This window comes from Lontra canadensis, unplaced genomic scaffold (genome assembly GCF_010015895.1).
Source record: "Lontra canadensis isolate GAN:19392208 unplaced genomic scaffold, GSC_riverotter_1.0 scaffold3, whole genome shotgun sequence".
Classification (NCBI taxonomy): Eukaryota; Metazoa; Chordata; class Mammalia; order Carnivora; family Mustelidae; genus Lontra; species Lontra canadensis.
Genome location: NW_022630997.1, coordinates 43,814,693 through 43,842,083, shown reverse-complemented (window position 1 = coordinate 43,842,083; position 27,391 = coordinate 43,814,693). Strand labels below are relative to the sequence as shown.

General features: G+C 56.5%; 2 protein-coding genes across 6 annotated transcripts in view; one reads left to right on the top strand and one right to left on the bottom strand.

The window, feature by feature from the left end:
* CDH23 (cadherin related 23) overlaps positions 1-27,391 on the top strand; it is a 395,942-nt gene that overhangs the window by 328,271 nt on the left and 40,280 nt on the right. Inside the window, exon 1 of one of the 5 annotated variants that reach the window (XM_032840971.1) lies at positions 20,951-21,173. The exons of the other annotated variants lie outside the window; for them this stretch is intronic. Within the exon in view, the coding sequence (XP_032696862.1) occupies positions 21,042-21,173 (132 nt within the window). The 5' untranslated portion in view covers positions 20,951-21,041. Of the gene's footprint in view, positions 1-20,950; positions 21,174-27,391 lie in introns of those variants that run through there. 5 annotated transcript variants of the gene reach the window in all.
* VSIR (V-set immunoregulatory receptor) lies at positions 3,064-26,706 on the bottom strand. The gene is made up of 7 exons (XM_032841043.1): positions 26,480-26,706; positions 15,522-15,947; positions 14,887-14,943; positions 9,191-9,298; positions 6,102-6,129; positions 4,562-4,758; positions 3,064-4,379 (listed from the first exon to the last, which is right to left on the bottom strand). The coding sequence occupies exons 1-7, from the start codon at positions 26,559-26,561 to the stop codon at positions 4,342-4,344; spliced, it is 936 nt and encodes a 311-aa protein (XP_032696934.1). The 5' UTR covers positions 26,562-26,706; the 3' UTR covers positions 3,064-4,341.

Below are 27,391 nucleotides of genomic sequence, written 5' to 3'. Positions count from 1 at the left end.
CCCTGGGGCTCCCTGTCAGCTAGGAGCATCTCCCTTTCCCTCCACCATGGTAAGCAAGTCTAGGGCACAGGCCCTTGTGCTCACCAGGAGTCCTGTGTCTTCAGGGATGCCAGGCAGAAAGGGGAGTGGCAAGAACGAAGCCAAAGAAATGGAACCATGGGCTTGTGGGCCCAGGTTCACAGCCCCCCACCCCCACCCCCACCCCCAGCCCTGGTCCTGGGAGGTCCTGAGTCTTGGCCTCTGATGCCATTCAGTTCAGTGAAGAGGAAAGAGCACAGGCCTGAGAAGCAGAAGACCCAGCTCTTAGTCCCAGTTCCACATTCACTTATTGTCACAAGACACAAATGTTTTGGAGCCTTGGTTTTCCTGCACATAAAATGGACACAGTAAAGCCTCCCAGCATTTTCTGGTGGGGGAGGGGGAATCCAAAAAGTGATAACGTTAACAGGTGTAAGTGTTTTGGAAAACACAGTATTGTAACAGAAAAGGCCAAGAGATAACCCACCAGCTGCCCCTTCTCCATCAGGTGCCCAGGGCACATGGATAGCTGATGTCAGCATTTTCTTTCTTTCTTTTTTTTTTTTTAAGATTTTATTTATTTATTTATTTGACAGAGAGAGAGAGAGAGAGAGAGCACAAGCAGGCAGAGAGGCGGGCAGAGGCAGAGAGAGAAGCAGGCTCCCCACTGAGCAAGGACCCGATGTGGGGCTCGATCCCAGGACCCCGAGATAATGACCTGAGCCGAAGGCAGCGGCTTAACCCACTGAGCCACCCAGGTGCCCCAGCATTTTCTCCTTAAGCTACATTGCTATTTCAGAATCCATCCCAACATGTATTTTAGGAAGTAAGATCACTAGATCAGAATGGCGAGACAGAATGAAACCTCTGCCCCCCGCCTGCACAAGCTCAGGACATCACGTTGCTCTTCGGGAGATCCCACCAAGCACGGACAGAACCTCTAAGAACCAGAGCTGGTGGGAAGCCAGAGGGGGGCCCTGGGAGGGGTCCAGAGAACAGGACCCTGGCATCCTGGTTCAACCCCTCGCCCCATGGCTATGCTTCAGCTGTCAGCTCTGAGACTGGGTCCGGAGGACAGCCTGTTATCGGACCCACTACCTTGTTGGAACTCCTGGAATAGTTAGGGAGACTAGCATCCGTACAGGAAGGAGAGGCAACCGTGCCAAGCAGGCCCAGGGATTACCCAGTGGAAGGGCTAGATGACCAGTGCCCTCTGTGGGCTGGGACACCCGCCAAGCTGGGCTGTGAGTGCCTACTTCTCAAGAGGCCTTTGCACCTGGCGTCCTGGCAGGCAACCCCAGTCCCTTTCTACCTCCGGCTATGTCCCTGGACCTCCCTGAGAAATCACAGTCAGACCAGCCTTGGGGAGCTCTAGCTGACACTCAGGAACGCCCCTTCCAGGAAGCAATGCCCAAGCTGGGATGGAGAGTGACTGGACCTCTGTAGGCCATCTCTCCACGATGCATTCCTGAGACAGAGCCCTCACTGGAGAAAGCAGTGCCTTGGCCCCTTGACCCCAGAGCTGGGCTTTTGAGAAGCAGGCTCCCGAGTTCCTGCATACCTACCCCAGTGCCCCTCATCACTGACCCCCAAGGCAGGGCCAGCCCGATCGAACAGCAGCATCCCCTGTGGGCCCCATGACATGTGTTCAGAGCATCAACTCCCCTCCATTGGCCTCTCCTTTGGAGGGAATAAAGGCAGGTTGTCTTTATTAAATGGGAACATGAGAAGGTTACAGGAATGATGGCCCTTATAATTCCTGATCTATTTCTTAACAGTAACTTAGGGCCTCAAAGCAGATTTCCTTCTGAGGGCCTCAGCCGTGCCGTGATCCATTGGCCTCTTGCCTCGGTCTCACCCTGCCTGGTCAACTCTCCAGAGGCCCCAGTGTCCCTCCCAGCCCCTTGAGAGGCAGGTGCGATGATCCCAGGGCACCTCCACCCCACAGGTGAGTCTGGGGGCTCCTTGGCCTCCTGCCTCTCCTCCTTAGCAGCAGGGAGGATGTCTTAGGGGCCCTGGGGGCGGAGCGTGTGGTCCAGGATAAAGATGGAGCCTGGAGCTCAGAGTAAATTTCACTGAAAACAGGAAACCACGAAGCTGTGATGTGCTCACTTGTAAGGGTCCAGAGAAGAAGATCTCGAGGCCATGCAGGAGGAAGCTGGGGAGGAAGTGTGGTGGCTTTCTGCTCTGGGGCCTCCTCCCTCCCTCGCTCCCTCCCTCTACACATCAGCAGCCAGGCCTGGGGTCTGACAGCCAAATTCTCAGAAACTGTATCTGCCTAGAGGTCAAAAGCTGAGGGATGGGCCAGACCAGCCTCCCCCTAGGGCAGGATCACTCTTTCTGAGCTGGGGGATGGGAGGTGGGTCTGGTCTGTAGGCTTTTCCTTCAATCCTAGGGGTAGCCAAGCTCAGCCTTGAGCATGTATCACCCTGCCCACCTCTGCCATGGGCCCCCAAGAGCTGTTAGAACAGCACCCTCTTTCTATGGCAGCCGGCACTGAATGTCCAGGGAGCAGATGGAATAGAAGAGGAACCCCCGGGACAGAGCAGGAACCGGGATGGTGTCCTGGCCACTGCAGGTGTCCATGCAGTCTCCAGGCCCAGGCCCACTCTTTCCTCAAGGCCAACCCCTCAGCCCCCGCGCCAGCATAGCAGGACACCAACACTGCCCATGCCCTCGGGCCTGACGGGGAGCTCAGGAGCAATGCCGTGTATCCAGGGGACCTCCCTAGTTCTAGCTGCAGGCCTGGGGGCTCACTGCTCCCAGAGAGCCCAGAGCTGCATTCTTCCTCCCCCAACTCCTGTCCCCCACCTCTTCAGGCCATCCAGAGGGCTCTCCCTGCCTGCTGGGCCCTTCCGCCGGCCTGAAGTCCCAGCTTTGCACCCCAGGGTTCAGCTCAGCAGAGCCCGCGTGGGCTGCTGAGCTAAACGCTCTCCTCCATGCACTACCTGGGCCCTACCCACTCAAACTCACCCCTTCCCCTTGCGGGCCCCCCCACCCCATTCCCTGCTCCCACCCCAGAGTATGCAGAGGCATACTTCTCTCTGTGTCTTAAAATGCTTTAATCAAAATTCCACAAAGCATTCCCTTGCACATGGTGTATAAAAACAAATCCAGGACACGGTCGGAAGCAGGAGATGGAGCACAAGGCCCCAGACCCTTCTATGTACACCCCCACCCCACAGGGTCCCTCTGCAGTGGAGACTCAGCCCAGATTAAGTGGAATGGAAGACCAAAGACTGGGCGGGGGAGGTGGAGGAGATGGGGGGCTCCCAGGCACTCCTGGAAGCAGAGCAGGGGTTCAGGCCCATCTCCTACAGTTTTTTCACAGGGTTTGCACTTGCTGCCTGTGGAGTTTTTAATAACACCTCCTCTTTCCACTGGCGGGAGGGTCACAGTTGGGACAATACAGTGTGCGGTCACCTTCTGTACCAAGCACACTGCACAGTGGAGGGGGAGGGGAAGAGGTGGAACCACTCACCTTCCCAGCAGGCTCCCCGTGCTCTTCTTCACCCCCCTCTGCGGTGGGTACTGCAACCTCTGGCCTGGCCCCCATTGCCCAAGATCCCAGTTGGCCCACAGTGGCCACTGTGCCTCAGGGTGCACTTCCTGTTTCGGGGACCCTGGCCAGTGAACTCTGGGGACCTGAGGGCTGGCAGCGGGAGCCCATTTTTGTTTAACCGGCAGACAGCTACTGGGAGAGGTTGTTGGGAGCAGACAGCTGGGAAAGTCTCCCATGGCCCCTGGGGGCAGGCAGGCCCAGCATCAGAGCTCCGGGCTCACAGACTGGGAGTCTGATAGAGGAGCAGCCTCAGGCGAGGTCAGGAAAGCTAGATCTAACACACTGAGGAGGAGTCTTTCCACATCATGTCCTGGGTCTCGTGCCTGTGAGGATGGCACTGTGTGGGGAAGAGGGGAGAGGAGTTCTGTCCAGTGCCCATCTTGTCCCATCAGGGCTGTCCGGTCACAAAGCTCATGTCCCAGGGAGAGAAGCTGCCATAGGCTGGAAACTATTGAACTTCTCGGATGTAGGCCATTTGGCATTTGTAGCTGGTAAAGTTCAGGTCTCTGGGGTGGGGTCCCAGCACCCCACCATCCTTGAGACAGGGGCTGAGCCATCCAACCCCTTCTCCCTTCTGCCCTGTAGCACCCAGAGGAGTTGAGGGTCTCGCCATCAGAGGTATCTCAGAGAGTCTGGGCTCAGATCAGGAGGGAGGAAACCAGGACCAGCATCAAGGCTAAGGGGCCACTCAAGAAGGTCAGCTCTGCCTCAGATGCACCTGCCCCAGGCCCAGCCACAGTTGCCCACCGGCCCCAGTTGGTCTAGACGGCCTCAGAGTTTGGGGAGTCAGGCACGGGGTCTGCAAAAGAAAGGAGAAGTAGAATGAATGGGGAGCTTCTCAGTCCTTCACCCCCTAAGCCCACACGGGGAGGCTGTAAGGCCTCACAAGGGGAGTGAGGCTGCTGCCCTGCAGGCCACGGGGAGGTCATGACCTCGCAGGCTGTTGTGCTCTGCGGGGGTGGGTTGTTGGACTACACTTACCGAGGGTTGGGAAGAAGACATCCCCAGGGCCTGGTGGAGACAGAGGAGTGCCCGGCTCGGAGAGTAGGTGCCGCCCAGACTCTGAAGGCTGCCGCTGAGCCATGTAGGACAGTGGAGACCTGGGTTTGGCGTCTGGAATGGTCTGGGAGGACGGGGAGGCCTCAAAGCCAGGATTTTCGAGTCCTTGCGTGTTGCCGCTAGGAAAGGAGAGCTGGCTCAGTCCATTGCGCTGCCCAGGTTTGGGCCTCTGCCCTCCTGCCTGCCCCACTCCTCTGCTTCCCTCCCCGAACCTGCCTTCACAGCCCAGGCCTCTGCACCCTCTTCCCGCAGGAAGGGAGGAGCTAGGGTCAGAGAGAAAAGGGCACGGCTTACACTCATCTCCCCTGAGCTCAAGGCGGCGTCCTATTCGTTACTCGGCCGTCCGCCCTGGGCGCAGCCAGGAAGCCTGGGGTCAGAGACATGCTCAGGACACCAGATTCAGGAACCTGTGATGGGTTTCTCTTTGGTCAATAGAGCTGATGGCATTAGGATTGAATGCTTGTAGTATGGTGAGGGGAGCAGGGTCCTCCCTCTTCCTGCTTGGGAGTGGGACTACCTCGAAAGAGACCGCCACTCCCTGCCACCAACTCTGAGATCCTGGGAGGATCACTGGCAGGATCACTGGCAGGATCTCCTTTGACCTGTCTCGAAAATCATCTCTTTCAAACACCTAGAGGCACTCTGGGTTTGCTGGTAGAGGTAACTGGGCCAAGTTCCCGAGTGGGGCTCATTCCTGAGGATACCGCCTCCCGCCATGCCAGCCTCCATGGCCGCTTCCTGCACCGAGCACACCAAAACACATTCTCTCAGCCACCATGTGCCCTGCCCGCTGCCCCACTAGGAGCCCCTGGCCAGCCTCTGCCCTGGTGGCCTGCAGCAGCCTGATGACCTTCTCCTTGGAGTGCTCTGCAGGGAGGTCATCCCCCTTTGGGGGATGTGCCATCCCCCTTTGCATGTTTCAGTGTCTGTCCCCAGTTCAGCTGCTTCCTCCTCCTCCCCTAGCCTGGCCAGCTGACACTGGGCCTGAAGGAAGGTGCCAGGCTCATCCCAGCAGTGTTAGAACTCAGCCTACTGGGCGGGGTTGTGGGGGGCAGTGGCAAGGAGAGTACAGATGTGTAGGCCTCAGTGGCAGATGGCAGACCCTTTGCTAAGCAGTTGTGCCCTGGAGGGCTGTACAGGAGCCTCCAGCACAGCTCTCCTTCTTGACAGCTGACCCAGGGCCTGGGGAGGACCCAGAAGGTCTTGTCTGTGTTCTGAGCCCTGTCCCAGGACAAGTTATCAGCGGGGCGAGCGGGGAAAGGAACCTGGTGAAGGGGAGTCCAGTCCAGGCAAAGAGTGACCCCCCACCACCACATTAAGTCCAGTTATGGTCTGAGTGTAGACCACGCCCAACAGAGCCGCAGGCCTGGGGAGAGACAGGGAGAGAAAGAGCTTGCCAGGCTTGGAGTCAGGGTCGGGGGGCTGCAGGCACTGTTCTCAGGAAGATCTCCAGGGGCCTTACCTGTCCATCCGCACCAGTTCCTGGGCACCTGGGGGACATACAGACAGAGAAGCTAGTCACAAAGGAGAGGCTTCCCTAGACAGCATCCCTGTCCTTGCTGCCAGATGTCCTTCGAGGAACAGGAGCAAGGCCAGGCTGGGCCACGCTCAGCCCTGGATCCACCTTCTGCTGGTTCAGGAGGCCCACACAGCAGTGTTTGCCCTGCACTCAAGGCCTCAGTGAGCCTTGTGTTAACCGGTGATAAATGAAACTTGGGCTGCATTTCACAAGTATAGGAGACGACGCTTATCCCCAGGAGGCCAAAGGCAACCAGTGCTTTCTCCTATGGCTTCATTAGGTGTTCCGAGACCTTTGATTTAAGTATCAGGTAAAGGCCTCACTCCTGAATTTGCTATTTCCTGTTTGGATACTTGCCACACTCTGGTCTGTCGCCATGACTTACTGAGCGGGAGGGCCGCGAACTCAGTCCCTAACTGGAGTCCCTAACTGGAACTCTCTGGTCCGTCCTCCACATTACCTAGAGGGTGGCTGTAGCAGTGACATCTCTCAGGGGAGCCATAGGGGCCTGAGACCCCCTGACTTCTCAGCCATTCCGCCACTTTCTAATGCTCCTCTAAGCTGCTGCTGCACTGTCCCACTCCCAGGATTCCCCACCCCCAAACAGGCCCCCAACCAGAAGTCGCGGCCCTACTTCCCTCTTCCTTGCAGCTCCCTGAACACTTCTCATTTGCAAGAGCTCCACCATGGTCACTGTGGGGAAACGTGGGTGGGAGGGGCACACACGGAACACACGGGAAGTTGCACAAAGGCTCCTAAAATCTCTGCTCTCGCAAGGAATCATGGCTACCGTTTAGCAGGCGGCTCTGCTGGGCCTGCGTTCCCTGGGCTCATTCTCTCCACCCATTGAGGGGGTGGGTTTCTGGACCCACTTTAGAGCTGGGAAACCCAATCTCCATCTGAAACCGGGTTGGTTTCCACACCGATCAGCCTCTGCAGGAGGCTGCCTGCCTCAATGCTCCCAGCCCTTTCTCTCTTCCTCCCTGCGAATGCTCAGAGCCAGCGCCCTGCCTGCAGCAGCCGACACACGCTCCCTGTCCCCTCTCTCCCTGGACTGCCACCCCTACCCGGGTGCTTAGCCTCCGTCCTGCAGCCAAACTCCTGGTGTTTCGCAGTGACTTCTGTTCCCATAATTCCAGCAGCAGCACTTCTCACAAGACTAGATGAAAAAAGGACCCATATCTCCCCTCCCTCTCCATTTTGCATGTGCTTTCTCTCCCATCATCTCTTGGGTCTGTCTCGAAGACTCTGATCCTATAACTCATTTTTTCTTTCTTTTTTTTTGGAAAGGGGTGAGCCAACTGGCCTCCAAAATACTTTTTTTTTTTTTTAAGATTATTTATTTATTTGACAGAGAGAGAGATCACAAGTAGGCAGGGAGGCAGGCAGAGAGAGAGAGGGGAGGAAGCAGGCTCCCCGCCAAGCAGAGAGCCCGATTTGGGGCTCTATCCCAGGACCCTGGGATCACAACCTGAGCTGAAGGCAGAGGCCTTAACCCACCGAGCCATCCAGGTGCCCCCAAAATACTTTTATTAGAAGATAAATTATTGACACCTTCTTGTTACTGCATATATTTAATTTGGGGATAAGGAGCTGTAAGCAGCTGCACGTCACAGAATTAGGGTCCGTTTAGTTTCAGAGGATGCGTGCAGCACTGGGAGCTCTTTACTGAGAGCTGAGTGTGTCTCCCTCCTCGTCCCTTCCTCACCTGCGTGAAAACACTGCACAGATGAACACGAGCTCACGGCGGCTCCACAGTGATGACTCTCCCTGCTTGAGCCCCTGGGCTCTTCTTTCTGCTCCAAGCCCTTGACCCGCCTGCCCCCCCCACCACATCCCCAACCTCAGGTATTTCTGGCAGTAGGCTATGGCGGGTTTTGTGAAAGGAGTGTGGATGTCCTGAGAGTAAGGGAAAGGCGACCACAGCCCCTGAGTGAGCCACTGTGGGGGCTCTAGGTTGGACCCCCAGAAGAGAGGGCAGTGCAGATGTTATGGTCCAGCCAGAGGAAACTGGGTGTGAGCCAAAAGCCACCTGCCAACAGAGCAGCTCTCTACTACCTTCTGCAACCGGCCAGAGGGGAAGAGGCAGGAGAGGTGACGCAAGGGCCGGAGCAGAGGCCTCCCCACCCTCCTGCTCCTGGAGGCCTCAGGCTAGCCCAGGTTCAGGGGTGGGGTCAGAGGAAGGGCAAGGGCCACTGTACCACAAAGGAGGATGAAACGGTATTTGTGGCCATGACCGGAAGCCTGGCTCCGCCGCTGACTGTGAGGGTCCCTTGGTGAGTTACTGAACCTCTCTGTGCCTCAGTTTACTCAGTTGTCAAGGAGGAACAATTGTAGGACCAAGTTGTCGCATCGTTAGAAGGCATATAACATCCTTGGCATGGGACCTAGCACAGCAACCTTCCCAGGCTGGGGTTGTGGCCAGGATGTTCATGCCAGTGAGCATTCTGATGATCTGGTGGGATTATACTCCCGGGGAAGAGCCTGAGTGGAGAGCTCTGGGCTTGAGTCCCAGCTCCACCACTTACGCACTTCAAGAACACTCGGTTAACGATTTAACCCCGCTAGTAAGCTCAGGTTTCTCAGCTCCGCGGGGAAAGAACTGAATTAAGTTATCTCCAGGATCCCTTCCAGTTCTAGTAATCCAAAGGTCGTTTTTGTCCCAGCAGTTACAATGCTGGTTACAAAACAAGCCTACCCACCTTAAAGCAGATCCGCAAAGGATCTCCGGGGGTGGCAATTTTATAAACCAGTTGGAACCACTCTGTGTGACTATTCATTCAGTCAATAGACATTTACTGAGTGCCAAGCCAGGACCACTTGAGGCTGGTGGGCACTCAGGCCCCCCAAATGGCACACCTGGGTCCCCTCCTCTCTCTACCATGCTCCTTGCAGGGACTCGAGCAGCTTCCATCTCTGGAACAGAGAGGAAATGTGCTTGCCTCTTGCCTTTGCTGATCCCAGGGGCTGAGCTGGGGGCTGGGGCAGATCGCTGGCACTCTCACCCACCCCAGGCAGGCGAGGATACTCACGGCGGTTGGAGGCCACCTGCCTTTGCCTGTAGACCAGGAGCAGGATGAGGGGAAGGCAGAGGATGCCCACGATGCAGGCGCCGGTAGCCAGGGCAGCAGCTGTGATGCCTGTGCAGAGAAAGAGAGCCACAGTGAGACTCCATTTCCTCCATTCTCCTGAGGGGAGACTGAAACCCAGAGAGGAAAGTTCCAGGCAGCAGGGGGACCCAGCTTTACCCAGGCCCCGCAGCCAAACCTTCAGTGACCTGCAGAGGCAGAGAAGGCCCAGGGATATCCTTTCAAAGAGAGCCCCATGCCACCTGCCCACATGGGCCCAGGGCACACAGAGATGAGGCCAGGTGCTTAGAGCAAAGGCAGCTCTGGGAAAGAGAAAGCGGGGTCTTCATCCCAGGCCCCTGGGGACGGCTCAGCTGCCCTGGGCCACAGGTTGTTCCCTGGAAAGGGAAAGCAAGTCCTTCACAGACCCTGTGTCCTGACATTCAAGGTCAGAAGGAACCCAAGTAGTGAAAAACGTTTGGAAATACATAGCTGTGATGGTTGCACCACACGGTGAGCAGAATTAATGGCACACTTAACAGTGGTTGAAATGCTAATCTTATGTTATATACATTGTAACAATAAGAAAAAAAAACATCAAAATGAACAAAAGCCCCACTCATCCCAAGAGACCCCTTAGCTCTGGACACAGCTTTTGGAAGTGATCTCACACACACAAGTCACGGGAGATGTGGGTGAGAATTAGAAAAATGTGAATCCTTATCCAGCGTTTTAAAATTTTAGACTTTATAAATTAATATATATATAATTTTTATATATATATGTGTGTATATATATATACATATATGTGTGTGTGTGTGTATGTATATATATATACATATATATGTTAAAATATATTTAAGAGTTTTCTCCTGGGGCGCCTGGGTGGCTCAGTCATTAAAGCATCTGCCTTAGGCTCAGGGTCCTGGGACTGAGCCCCACATCAGGCTCCCTGCTCAGCAGGAGGCCTGCTTCTCCCTCTCCCACTCCCCCTGCTTGTGTTCCCTCTCTCACTGTCTCTCTGTCAAATGAACAAAATCTTAAAAAAAAAAAAAAAAAAGTTTCCTCCTCCTGCTGCTCCTCCTCCCCCCAGGGCCCCCTGCAGAGGCAGTCCCTGTCCACACTTCCCTTGCGTGCAGCCCAGATTTGTTCCCTGCATACACAGCAAATGGCTGCTTTTCATGACGATCGCTTTGCCCACTTAGCCTGTCACGTTGCCCACGGACAGCTCTGGATGGCACAGAGCTCTACCTCATTCTGCCTCGCGCCTTGTCGCTGGGCTCACCCCAGAATTTATGGAAACAGTCCCCCATTGGTGGACATGCAGATTGCTTTGATTTTTCCCCGTAACTAATAACGTAGCCGCAGACTCCTTGCGCGTGCATCGTTGCTCTCTTGGGAAAGTACCCCGTACGCAAACTCCCAGCGGTGAAAGTGCTGAGGCAAAGAGTACATGCGTTTTCCTCCAGGCTGCTGTCTAATCGCCCTCCACGTTACCATCCCACCAACAGCATGGAAGGCTTTATTTGTTTCAGCCTGTCTGCTGACGCCAGGAGTTTAGCTGGGAACAGACGTGCCCTCGGAAACACAACCAGCGTAAATGCGTTTCCTTCCCAATTTCAGCCCTTCCCAAAATACAAAATATGGGCTGGGATACCTTGTCACGGCGTCAATGCGGCTCCCGGGGAGCTTGGGGAAGGTGGAGGGGTTGTGATTCTGGTGTTGCCTTTGCACTATTTATTTGGGAATAAAGGCTGTTTTTATCTCATTGTGTTGCTAAACACCATGATGGTGTAAATAAGCTTTCCGGGGGTTTGTTCATACCACGGAAGAGAACAAACTGTTTACAGGCACTTTAGACCTACCCACTGGTACAGGAACAGTTGCTGTGCTAATTACAGATTAAGTTCAAGTCCACATTAAAGCAGGTTCCCTGCACATCTCAGCAAGGCTGCGGTTTGACGTGGAGTAGTGAAAGTAGACACATTCTGTAATTCAGATATTCAAGGATTTCTAACTCCCTGTCATAGGACCTTCTGGTGGGCACTGAGAAGGGGGTTGCAAAGTTCTCTATTCTAGTCGTCAGAGCAGGGCTCCAGACTGCTACTAAGCCACGTTCAGTGGGGTTAGATGCTTACTCACTAGGGATCCCTGTCCCCACTCCAGGCCTGACTCCTGTCCCCAGGCAGAGATCCCCCTCTGTGGGCCCTCCAGGGGATCAGGACCTGGTTTCCTTAAAACCTGGGCTGAGAGTTGAGGTCAGGACAGGGAGTCAGGAGTCTGGGGACAGTTTTGTGGGACCACCTGCCCTAGAAGCTATGGGCTCTTCTGCAGAGCCCAGCCTTGCCCCAGCTCCCCACCCCCCTCCCATAAGCATGGCCAGTACCTGAAGAGGAGAGGGTGAGGGGTCCTGCTTGGTAGCCTTCTAGAGCCACGCTCACTGGGAAGGTGACCAGGAACTGGCAGAGAGAGCTGCCAGGCCAGCCCTGAGAACTGTGCCAGGCCCTTACACAGCAGGCTGGAGGGGAGTTCTGCCCAACCCTACCCTGCTGCACAGTGCACCCTTGTCTAGAGCCTGCCTGTACCCCTTAGGTGGGTATGTAGGTAGGTGGGTAGGCAAGTAGGCACGAGAGGGGAGCAGGGAGTTCCTTCAGGCTGCCTGGTTCCCCCAGGAGGGGGTTGGATGAAAGCAAACCAAACATTCTGCTGTGTAGGGCGACAATGAGGTTGCTTGGCAGGAGGTAGCCTGGCCCTTCCCTGGGCTCAGTGAAAAAACCACAGCCCCTCAACAATCGGGGGCTCCTTGGAGACCAACTTCCTCAGCCTCTCTCCCCTCCTCCCCCAACATCAGACTGACTTGGGCTTTCAGATGATTTTCTAGCCCAGCTACCCTCTTACTTCCCAAAGAGACCATTAGGAGACAGGGCTGCAGGGAGAACAGAAAATCCCAGAGCCGCTTGGCTGGAAGCATCATTAGCCGACCAGTACCAGGGCTGGGGTACCTGTGGGACACCTGTCTTAGTGCGAGCAGGGAGTGGGGTCTTTCCAAAGGTTGGCAGCACTGAGGGCAATACCCAGCAGCCCACCCTGAGGCCCACTAAGCACAGGGGTCACTGGGCAAATGTTTCCAAACCATTAGAAAACAGATGTGTGCCCACTGTCTATTGCCATCTACTTGCCATCCCGTCATGGCCCACATGGTACATAATTTCTTTCTTTTTCTTTGAGGCGGGGAGGCAACATTTTTTTAAATTGAGGGTTTCTATAAAATCTGGACTTCTGACCTTGCTGGGAGATGGAGAGGTTGTGGCAGCCCTGGCTCCACTCAAGCACGCAGCAATTGGAACCGCACTTACAGGCTGGCAGCTGGCTGCTCACCACAGTCCCCACCCTCCCCAGGTCCCTGGCTTCAGGGGCACTGGAGTTTTTGATCCCATTCAGCCTCTTGGGTAACACGGATTGCCTCCCTGTTAGTGGGGAAGGGACACACATGCTCCCATTTCTCAGAGGACCCATGATACCAGGAGAATGGAAGTACTGCCCCCAAACCCCCACACCCTACCCAAAAGGATAACTGGGTTCCTCTTCCTCGGACACCATGTCCACCTTAGTGATAAGACTCCACCACAGCTAGAGTCTCCAGACCTCCAGAACCAAGAATCTGGAAAGGGACTGGGCCCAGAGGTCACCAGTAAAGTCATCACCCTGCCCTCAACAGTTCTGATAGAAGTAAACACACCCCTTTGGCCCTTGGGGAACTAGGTCACTGTGGACAGTAGCTCAGGGAAGCAGGGACCAGAGTGAGGCTGTGCATCCCTGGAGGAGAAGGCAAATGTCAACATCTAAGAGTACAGGTGCCCAACAAAGGAAACTTGACCCACTCTTGACAATCAAGTTCAAAGTTCTGCTTCAGCCTTGGGTTCTTACCAGCCAAAATTCCAGGCCTTCCCGGTTCACTTCTGTTTCCTTAATTCCTGCAGCTACTTCTCTAGAGTCTTAATTAGGAAAAGTGAATCAAATCTCTGCTCCCTCTATTTTGTACCTTGTTTCTTCATTGTCCCCACTGGCATCTCTAATATCTGTCCCCAGGACTTAAACTCATAAAACTAATTTTCAGAAAATCGGTGTTGAGAGGGGAAGGCAGCCCAGCACCTGGGCTTTGTGACTGAGAACCGGGTGCTCTGGCTGAGAGACTGGGAGCAGTCCCCGCACCTGTCTGTGCCTCTGTTTCCCCACCAGTGAAATGTGGGCAGTGGCAGAGGGGACGGTCTATAAGGGAGCTTTGGGAGCTCCTGGAGGAAGAAGGGGGACTGGTGGGTTGCTCAGAGTGGAAGGAGCAATGGGGAAGTGAATACTCGTGGGCCCCCTCCAGGTGAAGCTTGGCCCCCGCCCCGGGGGCTTGCACACACAGCAGTCCACTCTCACCAGGGAGCTGCCCGGGGAGGAAGTGAAGACAGCAGTGGCCTGGTGCTGAGGCGACACATCAGGTTTGCGGTACACAGAAACAGGGGCTTGAACCAGAGTTACTTAGTTCCATGCAGGTCTGGCTCAGACAGAAATGTGTGTTCTAATTTTATCCCTGGCTAAGCTGCTTGTTGGTTCAAGCAAGAGTGGTTGGAGGAGAAAGTCATCACAACCTTTGAGCTGGGCTTTGCTGGGGTTGAAGTTCTAGCTGCCCCCAGTCTTTGTGCATGACCTACTGGAGGGCAGGGGGGTAAGGTCTGCACTCTTGTATCTCCAGGGGCTGGGCCAGGGCTGGGCCACATTAGATGCCTTGTAGATACTGATGGATAGAAGGCTCTGGAAGCCAAGGCACTCTCCTCTCCAAAGAATGGAGACGTCTCCCCTTTGCCTGCTGCCTCCAAGCTGCTGGGCATTCTGCCCTGGCCTCTGAGTGCCCAGACATCCCTCCAAGCAGTGGCCTGCCTTCATCCACAGGATGCCTCCTGGGGCCAGAACCAGGGGGCTGACTGACTGCTTCCCATCCACTGCCCTCTGCGTTCCTCAAGCTGGGAGGAAGGTGAAGTGAGCACATCCCAGCTGTGTGAATTTGGGCAAGTTACGTCCCCTCTCTGGGCTTCTTGTCCATGTATGGAAAGGGAAGGTGGTGCTGCCTGCTTCAGAGGGCTCTAATCAGACTACATGGGGATACCAGTACTCGTAAAGACTGAGCACAGTGCCTGGCATGTCGGAAGAGCTCTAGGAAAGGTAGTTCTGTTCCCCTTCCCGAGTCTCTCTGTCCTCTCTCCCCCACGCACAGAACAAGGAAGTTTTAACAAGCCAAGAGGACCCCACACACACACAGCCTTCTATGGGGCAGAGCGCTGGTGGGCAAGAGCAGCGTCCCCTGAAAACAGCTGTGGCACTCAGCACCTGTCCTGGGGGCCACTTGGCCGGAGACCACTGTCAGGGCACCCCCCCACCCCCAAGAGCTGGCTTCCCCGGGCTTTGAGCCTTGGAAGGGGAGTGGGCTTCTGGGAAGTTCAGCCCAATGGTTCTGGGGAAGGGGGCAGTGAAAGGGAGGGGCAATAGCAGGGAAAGAAGAACAGGGGTGCCATGGGCTTGGTGTGATGAGGTCAGAGTTTTGAGTGGGGCCTGGGTCCAAGAGGAGGGCAGAGGAGAAGAGAGAACCCAAAAGGGCCAAAAGGGCAGTCCCTTACTTTCACTCTCCCTGGGCGATGGTGGGTATGCGATGCACTGCGTCGATGCTGCTTTGTCTGTGGGAGCAAAGAGAAGGGGCGTTAGGTGGGCCTGAGGTCAGGAGGGCCTGTCACAGCCAGCACACACACACACACAGACACATCTTCTCACCGCATGGCTGGGTGTGCCCAGATCATTCTCACGTCCTGGCGTGTGGATACCTGCAGGCACCCAGCCCGTTGCCTCACACGCTCTCACCTGGGGACACACACACACACACAGTCACTCCCCAACAAGCGTTCACCGGCTCACACCCCAGGTCACATATCATGGTCACCGTCTTGACAGAACCATGCACACCCCCCTCTCTGTCACACCACACCGACCGGAGAGGCTTACACGCAGCCCTACACCCCATGACCACCTCTTCTCACCACATACATCCCTGGAGTGTCCATGTCACCCATCTGGAACCACACCCCCCCTCCTGACACAGAATCACACATGGTCACGCCACCCGGTCCCTAGCAGCCCAGCCCCAGAGTCACGTTGTCACCTTGGCTCGCTTTCCAGCCAGGGCCTAGCACGCCGTCCCAATGGCCACGCCCCCCTGCACCCCTCCCCACCCCCGGCAGTCCCTTAGAGGAGCCCTCACCCGTCTGCACCACCAGCTCCATGGCGCCGTGGACCCTGTGCTCCGAGTGGCGGTGTCTGACCTCCACCACCAGGCAGCAGTAGAGGCCACTGTCCGCGAGGGTCAGGTTGTATATGGTGATAGAGAAGTTGCCATGGTGGTCGGAGACCGACTCCAGCCCATGGCGCTGGGCCAGGTCCTGGCTGGCGTTGGCCTGGTGGGCGCTGTGGTGCAGGTGGAGGTCCTGGAACGTGAGGTTGCGGATGGGCCGGCGCTCTGAGCACACCTGTACTTCGCCCCGTGAGCTGCGGTACCACGTCTTGTAGTAGGTCACGTCGTGCCCTTTGGCCATGGGACCCGCGATCCTGCAGGTGAGGCTGACGTTCTGCCCCTCGGAGCACACGTACAGGGAATATGGCGTGGCCACCTTGAAGGCTGCCGCCGGACCTGTTCAGAGAGACAAGAGACGGTCCCCTGCCTGTGCCAAAACCACTCCCAGTTCCCCCTGAGTGAGGAGGAACCTTGGCCTGGGGCTCCAAAGATGTGGGTTCCCCAGCGACGGGCCCCAGGCCAGTCAGCTGACCTCCCTGGGCCTCAGCTTCTTCCTTAGCTCCTGAACCTGACTCCATCGCGGGCTGCATGGGAGGAGGGACTCCCCTGTCCTCGGGGAAGCTGCACAACGTGCAGGACAGGCTCTGGGCAGGTGGCGGACTGGGCCCAGCCAGCGTGTCTATCTCCCCACACCATGGCCACTGGCACTGCGGCTCTGCCCATGACCAGCCGCGGACAGCTCCTGCCTCCATGCCCCATGCGGTCTGGTGGGAAGCAGGACGAGGAGCGTGAAGGCTATTTGGGAAGAGTAGCTCTTTGCCCTTGACCACCCTTCTGGGGACATTAGCACTTTGGGCCCTACCCTCTCCTGGGGCTGGCCATGTCTTCCCACCCCCTCATCAGGGAGCACTATTGGAGCACCTTCTGTGTGCAGGGCCTGGACCAGGGGCTACATCTCACCCGGATGCTGAGTGCATGGCCTCCCCTTGGGAGCTGAGGGCCTTGCCACATTGACAAAGCAGGCCTTCCTGACAAAGTAAACAACAGGCTAAAGGGCAGACTGGTGCCAGCCTACAGGGCACTTGGAGGAGGGAAGACTTAGCCATCCTGGGAACGGTCAGGAGACTTCTCGAAGGAGCAAGTGTCTTTGGGGTTGATGGATAGAGAGGATTTCAACAAGTAGAGGGGGTGCCCTGGGCCAGGTGGCGAGGAGGCAGGAAAACCCAAGGTGTCTCGGCACCGGGGCTACATCAATCAAGAGAGGTCGCCTCATCTGTGTACCCACTGCCATCCAGTCTTCTTAGAGATATTTCCTGGTTCATTTTGTCTCCAATAGGCAAATGAGGCCGTTGCCTGGTCCTCTTTATCCTACCCCAGCCCCCCAGCACTTAACCATGCTGATCTCCTCAAGCGATGACCCTTAAAAGGAGGACGCTGGGGCTGGAATCCCGGCTCCTATCTAGCCGTGGGAGCCCCCCTTCCTCACATGCGCAATGAGAAAAATATTGACACAGTACATGGTTGTGAGAGGACAGAGTGAGGGAAAGCTGAAAACACGAGATGTATGTTCTAATGCCCTTTACAGACACAGGGAGGATCACTAAGGTTATTTATACCTTAGCAGTATTTGAATTTTAATTGGCATTTCAGAGGCTGTCGTAAGTCAGGGAAGGAGTTTGGAAATGCGTGCAGAATCCAAACCAGCACGTCTCTTCCACGACCACTGTATGAATCAAGATAATGCCACTTCCTCCTGCCCACACCACCTTCCCTGCCTTTAGAGCCTGAGAACCTCCAGCAGAGCTAAAAAGCTTTGCCCGGTCCAGAAGAAGGCAGCCTGCTATAGCTTCAGAACTGGACATGCCTGCGTTGGAGTCCAATAGCTGGGAGTCCTTTAAACTCTGAGCCTCAGACTCCCCCGTGTCAAACAGAAATGAAAAACATCTACCTGCCAGAGTTGAGGCAAGGATTACAAATGCTTTACATGAAGTGCTCATAAATTGCTTTGCTAGTACTTGGTGCTGGCTACAGGGAAGCTAGACCGCTCTCCCATTCATCTGGGCAAGTCCAGAAACATTTCCTAGGAGTGAAAATAGTTCTGCAGAATGGAATGGAGAAGCCAGCTCCAAACTCTTTCCCACTAAGGTGTGAATGACTAACAAGAGCTTGGGATCCAATTCTGGGGGGCTTGCATATTGAAAGCAGAGTGTGGGGGGTTAGCAAAATAATGGCCCCAAAGAATATATCTGCAAGGTGGTGTTTTAGGCCCCTAGAAAGTAAGGAAGATACACACACACACACACACACACACACACACACACCCAGATCCTTCCATTCACTCCACCCACATGTGAGAGGGAGCTAAGTCTGAGAGCCCCAGATCTATGGAAAATCTTTGCCAAGGTAAGCAGCTATTTCACAACTTGCTGCTGGTCTCTTTTCAGGCAGAAATGTAGAGGCCCAGAAGGGGAAAGTGATTTTCCTAAAGTGCCACAGAGGGAGGGTCTGTTTGGACTCAGAACTTGGAGCCTGGGGGGCTTCAGGCAAAGCCAGATCTAGTTAGAACTAGAAGAAGAAGGAAGTGCAGGTATCCTGTGCTATGCCAACTCCCTTAGGGGAATGTCTAGCAACCCTATAAGGTCAGCATTGTTTTCATTCCTGTTCCACTGAGGAGAAAACGTGAGGCACAGAGATGCTAAATAATTCAGTGAAAATCACAGTAAGTGACTCGGACTCCCCCTCACAGGCCTTGGTGGCAGCCGTGGCCACAGAACTATGTGTGCCAGTAAATGAAGGGCATAGTAGACAGGGAAAGGACCCTCACAGGCACTCCCAGGAAGACCGAAAACCTGCCCAGAGAGCAAGACCAAAGAGCTGTGTGCCTTGTGCTCCCCCCTTCCCCAACAGGCCCCAGCCAGTGGCAGCTCCCACCAGCACCTCTCTCAACTCCTGCCCCATCTTTCCTGTTCCCAACCCCACATCCTCCCCCAGAGAACCCAAGGCCAGAGCCAAAGCCAGATCCAGCAGCATGTGCTGCGATCACACACACCTTGGGGGCTGGGGGAAAGCGCTGGCTCAGTAGAGGCCCCGGCCCATGTCTGAGATCGCTGCAGGGGGACAGGCAGAGCCAGGGTGGAAGCAGAAGCAGGAAGTGGAGCACAGAGCTGAGCCAGGTGGGGCTGGGGGCTGCGGAGTGGACAGAGGTATAGATGGGGCTAGCTTGTGGCTGGGGCGGATCAGGTAGGGGCAAGCAGCACCGCCTGCCTCCGGTGGGACCCCAGCCCCGGGGCTGCCAGCAGGGCCTCAGGCTCTAGCCTTCAGGGTCCACGCAAGAGGGTGGGTGAGCACAAAAGTGCCTGGACAGCAATGGGGAGAGATTTTCAGCCCTAGAGGTAATTTCCTTGAAAACCCAGGGTGGGACACAGAATTGCAGAGAAGAGCAAGGGGCGGGAGGCATAGGGAGGGGAGCATTGCTCAATCCCCAACACCCAACACACCCCAGTGGACCTCTTCCCTTTTTAGAAAAAGGAGAAGCTTGCAGTGGGATTCAGGTTTGGGGGATGGGGGACAGCGTTCGATTTCACAAAAGGGCCCAACAGCAGTGAACCAAGGGTTCCCAAGGTCTTGTCTTGGTCAGGGGTTCAGGGACGGCGGGGGTCATCCCCTTATGGTGTCTAAGACTCAAGCCAGGTCAAAACCTAGGACAGCCTGCCCTTGGGAGGGTGCTCAAAGGCACAGAGTTGGGGAAAATAATGCCCGTCCCCCATGCTGTCTGCAACTGCATGGGCACACGTGTTACTGGGGATATTTATATCGCACAGCTGGATTTATAATTATTTGGCAGGAGGATGTTGCTTATTGTCAGGAGCAGATCCTTTTGGACACCTGGGTCATTGTCAGAGACTGGGGAGAGGCTGGTGAGGAAAGCCCTCAGCTCCAGGGTGGCCCGAGAACATGTGAGACAGGAAAATGACCCTGGGCCTGGGCCTGAGCCCAGTCACTGCGCAGCTCTTGGAGCCCAGCTGTCACTGGGTAAGGAGGCAGAAGCCCCCGGAGGAAGATTGCTAGAAACCTGGAAAATTCCAGGTCTCAGGATAAAAACCTTGGTCTTACAGATCCCTGGCCCCTGTCCTCACTTAGCCACATCCTTGCTGTGTGCCCTTGGGCAGGTCCCACCCTTCTCTGTGCCACCCTCTTCTCATCTCAAGAGACTCCCCACGTTCCATGGGGGGTTAAGGGGGTAGGAGAAGAATAAATGAAACAAGATGGGATTGGGAGGGAGACAAACCATAAGTGACTCTTAATCTCACAAAACAAACTGAGGGTTGCTGGGGGGAGGGGGGTTGGGAAAAGGGGGGTGGAGTTATGGACATTGGGGAGGGTATGTGCTATGGTGAGTGCTGTGAAGTGTGTAAACCTGGTGATTCACAGACCTGTACCCATGGGGATAAAAATATATGTTTATAAAAATTAAAAAAAAAAAAAGACTCCCCATGTTCCTAGGCCTTTCCAGTTCTGAGAGCCTGGGGCAGGAGGAAGGGGCTATGTTTCCTTAGGGCAGAGGAAGGGAGCAAGAAATGGGCCACTTACGTGTTAGGACTTACTTGCTGAGCGTTTTATACTCCTCTCACTAACTATCCCCTGAAGTAGGTATTATCCCTGTTTTATTTATTTCTTTTATTTTATTATTTTTTTTAAAAGATTATACTTATTTACTTGACAGAGTAAGTGAGAGAGAGAGACGGAGAGCAAGCACAAGCACGGGGAATGGCAGGCAGGGGAGAAGCAGGCTGCCTGCTGAGAAAGGACCCCGATACAGGGCTGGACCCCGATACAGGGCTCGATCCCAGGACCCTGGGATCATAACCTGAGCCAAAGGCAGATGCTTAGCCAACTGAGCCACCCAGGTGCCCATTTAAAAGATGAGGAAGCAGACACTGAAGTCAAACAACCTCGCCAAGACCACCCAAGCCTATGTGGCTGAGCGGAAACCCACAGCTTGGACAGGCTAGCACTGCAGGAAGGAAGAGCCCCCGCCCCCCACCCCGCAACTCCTGAAGCGGGTGGGGCTGACACCTGTCAGAGAGTGAACTGACCCCAGGCTGACTGCAGCTTCCAGGCAGTCTTCCTGGCTCTGCCTGGGACCTAAACCGAAAACACCATGCCATCATTCCACAAATAGGTACCAAGGTCCTACCATGAGCCAAGCCCAGGGCAGAGAGGCCACCCCTGAGGGATGGCCGCTCAGAATCTAGTCTCGCTCCTGCCACTTCCCAGCAGTGGGACCCTCAGCCAAAGGCGGGCTCAGGCCCTTGTAGAAGCTTCTGTTCCGGCGGGCACTGGGGAGAGGGGCTCCTGGCTGGCTCCGTTTCGGGGTGCTATTTTTCATGACTTCACCTCTTTCCCCCCAGAAGGCACCTCACGAAACCCTGTGGGTGTGCACGGGATGGGTGTGTGTGTGGGTGTGGAGAGGCCTGTGTATTTTCCCTGATGGGGCATGAGTTTAGCCCACGGTTGCCAAGGCGACGCCCCAGCCTTTGGAGGTGGGGCCCCAGCTTGATTAGTCAGGTCTGGGAGGCCGCACCCAAACAGCAGAACTCTGTCCAGCTGCTGCTAGCGCTTGTAAGTAAACATCCCACAGTCCCTGATCCTCTGCTGTTGCTGGCCCGGCGCGAGCCGCAAAAGGCCAGGACCTCACCCTCCCAACGAGCGCCAAACAGGCACGGAACTGGTCTCCAGCTCCCAGCCAGGCCCTGTCCCCCAGGAGGGGTCTGTGGAGGGTGTAGGGAAAGGCTCGGTTCTGTCTTTAGCAAGGGGCAGAGCAGAGGGAAACAGAGTCCAGGAGCAATCAGGACCGAGTCTGCCAGTGCCGAGTTCCAGGAAGTGACCCCCGGTGCGAGGGGCGGAGCCGGCAGGTCAGCGCCTGGGGTCTGTGGCCGGCAAGGACAAAGGGCATCTCAGATGTGTTTATTGATACCTGCCCCGGCAGGAAGTGTCCATTCACATCAGACCAGGGAGTCTGGGAAGGGGAAGCCAGGCTCTATTGGAGGAAGCGGGGCTTCCAGCACCTTGGGAAAGCATCCGCACATCCGGGGCTGGAGGCTGTTGGCCAGCATGCCTCCCTGGAGAAGGCCTGGGCAGCTGGCCAGACGCCCCGCCAATGGATGCCTCTCTGGGTGCCTCCTTCCCAGACTCGCCCAGGCCTGTGTGCAGCCCAGAATACCAGCTCCAGCCAGCTTCCCCCAAGGGTCTGGGCTGTGAGGACTTCCTAAGGTCCAGGTCCCAGTCCCTGGGCCCTGCCCTCGGTGCAGGCAGCCCGTAGCCTAGACACAGTGGAGGTAGCCTGGGACGGACCAGAGGGCCCACGTCCTTCCTGCAGAGGGAAGCTGGCCTGGCCAGTGAGGGCTCAGCTTGCTGTAAGCTCTCTCCCTCTTTCCCTCCCCGCAACTACCCCTCCCCCCCCCCCCCCCACCCCCCCCCCCGCCGGCCTGTGGTTATTGGGATAACTAGTGGGCCCCACCATAAGAGAGGACCCAGCTGGAGCTACCGTATTTACTTGGACACTGTATTTACTTGAGGAAGGCAACAGGGGCTGGGAGAACTGGGGGCTGGAAGCGGCTCGGAGAGGCCCTCTGACCCTGACTTGACCTCTTAAGAAGGAGGCCACTGCTCTCTTTCTTTTCCCCAGAGGCAGCTGACCTGTCCCCTGCCACCAGCTATTGCTTTCCACAGTGGTGGGTTGGCTCTTGCAGCGGTGGGGGAAGAGCCGATGGCGACTCTAACACAGACAGTTTTACTTTTAGTTTTATGGCATTAAATGCCATAGAATCACAATGAGAGGTTATCCTCTGCTCCCCACCCCGCCACCTCTTTTTTAACAAAGGACAGCAGGTTTCAGGCTCAGAGCCTTCCCCAGGCTATAGTTTCCAGCTAGAACTGAATACCCTTATTTGGTTTTCTTGTTGTGTACTTGCATGATTTGGGTCTATTTATGGCAATGATACTGGCTTTCCACTGGTGGCAGTGGTAGAAAGTTTCCTTTTAAAATCTATTTACTTGGGGCGCCTGGGTGGCTCAGTGGGTTAAAGCCTCTGCCTTCGGCTCAGGTCATGATCCGAGGGTCCTGGGATCAAGCCCCGCATCAGGCTCTCTGCTCAGCAGGGGGCCTGCTTCCCCTAAACTAAACTTAAATCTATTTACTTAAGTAAAAGAATAAGTCCATTTGAGGGGGAAAATAAGTACATATGATAGGCAGACGCTGCTGCCCAAGTCCCAAAGGTAAGGAGCAGAAGGCCGAAGCTCAGGGGGCACTGTCTCGGAGCTGCCCTTCTGAAGGGGGCAGTCAGGCTCCCTGACACCCCGTCCCCCAATGGCTCAGAGAGAATGTGTGTTCGGCGTCCCACCCGGAGTGAAGAGCTTCTGCTGTTCAACCCCAGGTGCCCAGGGGAAAGAGCATCCCAGGCAGAACAGTTAAAGGATGGGGTCCGCTCAGGCCCGAGCACAGAAGGTTCATTACTGCGTGACGCAGGTACCTAACCGCCACGGCCTTTCCCTCTGGGAACGGGCAGCCCAAGCAACCCGGCGAAATGTAAAGATCAGTTGCGAGAAAGATCCCAGTTAGACGGGCCAACCCTGAGCTGGGCTTGCCTTGAAGTTGCCAAGTCCCCCATCTCTAGGGAACCTGAAGAGAATCGACAGGCGTCTCCATGGACATTTCACACTTTAAGTGCCTGTAGGTGCCGACAGGTGGCGGGACCTCCAGGATTCTTGGAGTCTAGTCCTAGGGAAACCAGTCCTGCCTTCCCACACCCTGGGCTCTCCAGCCAGCGGGGAACTTAGATGGAGGGCCAATGGCACGTGGCTGCAGAAAGCCAAGCAACAGCTAAACACCCCACGTCATCCACCAGGGGCCAGGCACGGTGCTGAGGCTATGCACGGACTCTTCCTCGCAGCCTGCGGAGGGGAGGGCCATCATCATCCTCATTGTAGAGATGAAGGAACTTGCTCAGAGAGGCTGAGTGAGAGCCCACAGCTGTAAATGGCCATCTTGGGATTCGAACCTAGATCCCACTGACTCGCGAGACCAGACCGTGGGGCTCACAACCCCAGGTCCCTTGCTTCACCATTCCCATTACAGGCTGCCATCACAGAGGGTTTGGGCCTGCCAGTGCTGCCGCTCAGGGGACCCGAGGGTCCCTTAGAAAGCTGCACTGCCAATCCCTGGGTGCCCCAGTGAAGGCAGGCTACTCCTAGATGAGTAGCAGGCCCAAACCTGGGGGCCTCAAGCTCACTATGTGGGGTTTAGTCAGTGCTGGTTGAAGGCATCACTGCCAATAGGCCAGATGGGCCCGAGGAGCCCTTCCTTCCTTCCTTCCCTTGATCTGCTGGAGCCTAAGACCCATATGTGGCCTATAGGGACACAGGCCTATATAGGGATAGGTGGCCTCTTTCAGCTTCCCAAAACTGTCCCTCCCACCCGAGCCACCTGTTCCAGGGAGCTCAGGCCCTGGCAGGGAACCTTTACCCAGCTTGTGGGGGAAACAGACCAACCCAGCTGGGCAAGTACTGGGCTGGAATTGCTGGGCATCCCTGGCATTGGGTCGTTGCCCCCTCATGCCCATGGGCCGGCCTCAAGGGCCATCCCAGGGGTTCTGGACAGAAGATAGTGGATTTCCTAAGAGCTGACCTTTGCTGTGTCAGAGGCTTGCGCCATGGGGTTACCCAACAAGGCCCTGCAGTGTGTTTACCATGAAGGGGAAGATGGGGTCTCCCCTCCCTAGCCTCAGTGCCCCTCCATGCACTAGTCCCAGAGTCCAGGCCGCCCAGATCCGCCTATAAGGCCATGGTAAGGACAAGAACTTTCTCAGGTCCTAGGAGTGCATATAGTGGGAGAAGAGTCTGCCACCCTTGGGGTCTGCTGGGGCCTGGCTCTCTAGGTGCTTCCCTCCACCAGCTCACCCGGAGTTAAGCCCAGGAAAGGGGTATCCTGAGTACCTGCTCACCACCTCCGTGCTCCTTGGTGCTGACCCAGGCTCAGGAGCTTCGAAAACACCTGCACCAGCCATCTCCATCTCACCTTCCCAGACATGAAGCCTTTGACCCTGAGCAAGCCTGCCCAAGGCGGCCCAGCCCCTCCGCAGGCCAGCGAGTAAGTCTTTCCAAGTCACGGGTCAATCCTCCTGACCGTGCCTGTGACCAGGCTTCCCGTCTGTTAGCCCCTCGTTACACACTGTCCTGGGTAGTGTGAATGTCCATTCGCGTGCCCGTATGACAGTTAAGAATATTGAGTCCCAGAGTAGTTCAAAGCTGAGAGACCCCCTTCAGTGGAAACCTACTTCGAGCTCGAATCATCTCCCTGAACTTGAAGCTGTCCCTTTGGAGCGCCAAGCTGTCTGGGTAGCCGAGACCTCTAGGGGAAGTCTTCTGGCTAAGTAGATGATACGGGGTGAGGGCTGTGACCCTCTCTGCTACCCGCTACTCTGCAAGGGGGCCCCCTATACCTTAGTTCTCCCAAACTGGGGCTGCTGAACAGAAAGCAGCCTGGCCAGGGGAGGGGAGGGGAAGGGGTAAGCGAGCAGAAGGGCCTCTCGGGCTCACCTGAGAAGAAAGGGGCAAGCAAGGCAGGTGCTCTGTGGTGGGAACGGTGCTGGCCTTCCTGCCTGCCACCATCCCCTGCCCCTTCTGGAAGCCATGTCCTGCCATGAAGCATGGCCTTGGTGCCGAGACGGGCTCCCCCATACTGGGAGAATCCAGGCCAGGGCTAGGCAGCTCCGTGTGTGGGGTGCAGGCTCCCTCCTCCTTATCAGAGGCCAGACTCCCAGCACTGAAATAACACGCCGCCTGCAGGCACCCAGTTTGTTTCTGAGGTATATTCCAGGTTCTCTCAACTCCCTCCTTTTGCTCCTGCCCTGTACTCCCCATCTTTTCTTCTTCTGACCCGCCCACTGGGTCCTTGTGCCAACCTTCCCCCCTGCCTCCCTGACTCCTCTCATGACTCAAGCTTTCCCTGGGCCCTCCCCACAATGTTTGGTTCACAGGCTGCCTGCCGGCCCCCTCTTCCATTGAAATACAGCTGCTCCAGCGTTGGGCACGCAAGAACCAGGGGCCAGGCTATGGGCATCCTGACCTCTGCCCTCCCCCCCGGCTCCTCACCCTGCTCTGGGTGCCCCCCTGTCCTGGCCAGGATTCCACTTGGGGTTGTGACAGTCTGGGCTTTGGGAGGTAAAAGTGGCACCTCCCTGGTTTTAGGGCCTCTGAGAATGAGCTGAGGAAACCGAGACCAGAAGGATGCCATAAGTAATCCCGGGACCCAGATGGGGCTCATGGCCAAGCCAGGAAAGTGGCCCACAGTCTCTCTAGGACTCCACACCGGTCCCTGAGCTGCAGCCTTGCTAGGATGTCGGGAATCAGCTGACCACTCAACTCCCAGCAACCAGACCCTCAGGATAAGGACCAGATGGGTGCCCACATCTGGGAACGGACCCATGTCCCCCAAGGTTCAACCAGGAGTGTCACCAGGGAGCAGGACACAGTACCACACCTCCTGCACCCAGTGAGATCCTGGAGCCCTGAGGCAGGACGGGCAGGGAGATGCCACAGGTGTCAGAAGCCTGTAGGGTGCACAAGAAAATGCTGGGGCTGTCCCCACCGTGGCCACCTCCCGTCCTGCAGGAGCTAGTCCTGCTCGGGGCTCTCTGTGCACAGAAGGGTTGGCAGCCAGCAGCTCGGGCAGCTGTCAGAACATGCAGATGTGCCACCACCCAGCCAAGGCACTTGGCAGACAGCCGCCGGCCCCTGCAAGTCGGTCCCAGCAAGTAGGAGACACGGCAGGCAGAGGGGGGCGTCCCGCTCCCCCTGCGCCCCCCTCCCTAGCCGTGTTGTCCCAGTGCTCCTCCCTAGCGCCTGGGTAGGACTCCTGCCGACCTTACCTCGGGAGGCAGCCAGGAAGAGAGCAAGGAGCACAGGCCCGCAACGCGGGCCGCTGCCCTCCGGGACCAGGGGGACGCCCATATCACTGCCGGGCGGCGTCTGGAGCCCCGGGGCCCGGAGTGGAACCGCGGGCTTGAAGGGGGAGCGCCTGGTGCTCCGGGAGCGGCGGCACACAGCTGGCCGGAAAAGCTCCGGCTGAGTGAGTGCAGAGTGAGGGCCCTGGGTGCTGGAGCCGCGGCTCCAGGGCCCACCCCCCTCTCCCACAGCGCCCCCGGGGGGCCGTGGGGGGAACTGCCTCACCGAGGGCCTGTGGGAGGGGCTTCCCGCTGACTCACAGGGCGCCCGGCCCTCTAGGTGGAGGCGACAGCCCAAGCGTTCCTATCAGCCCCGCCTCCTTGCTACTCCCTCCGGTGCCCCTCTGGAGAGGATTAGTACAGCTCTGCCGCCTGAAAACGGTATTGCTTCTAACTTAGCGGCTACACAAGCCCCGTAGGTTGTGTCTGACCTCACCCACCGGCCTTTGAGTTGTCTGGGGGCAAGCTCCTGTCCCCAACATCCTCCAGCCCAGAGCAGGGCCTGGTAGGTAGGAGGCACTCCTGGCAGTGGAATGAGTGAGTGAATGAATGAAATCTAACTTTTGTAAAGGGCCAGGCAGGTTGGAGCCCTCTTGACGGTAGATCCCAGAACCTGCAAAACCCTTGTGTGTGCACCTGTGTGTGCACACGCAGCACACACACACACACACACACACACACGGGGCACAGTTGCAGGGATACACACCAGGGGTGGCCCATCCCTACAGACGCATGCGTGTATGCATCTGGTAGATATCCCATAGGAAATCCTTAGGGCCCCTCCCCAGCTAAGCTCCAGCTCCACTCCCCACTTTGCACCCTCTCTAGGTCCCTGTG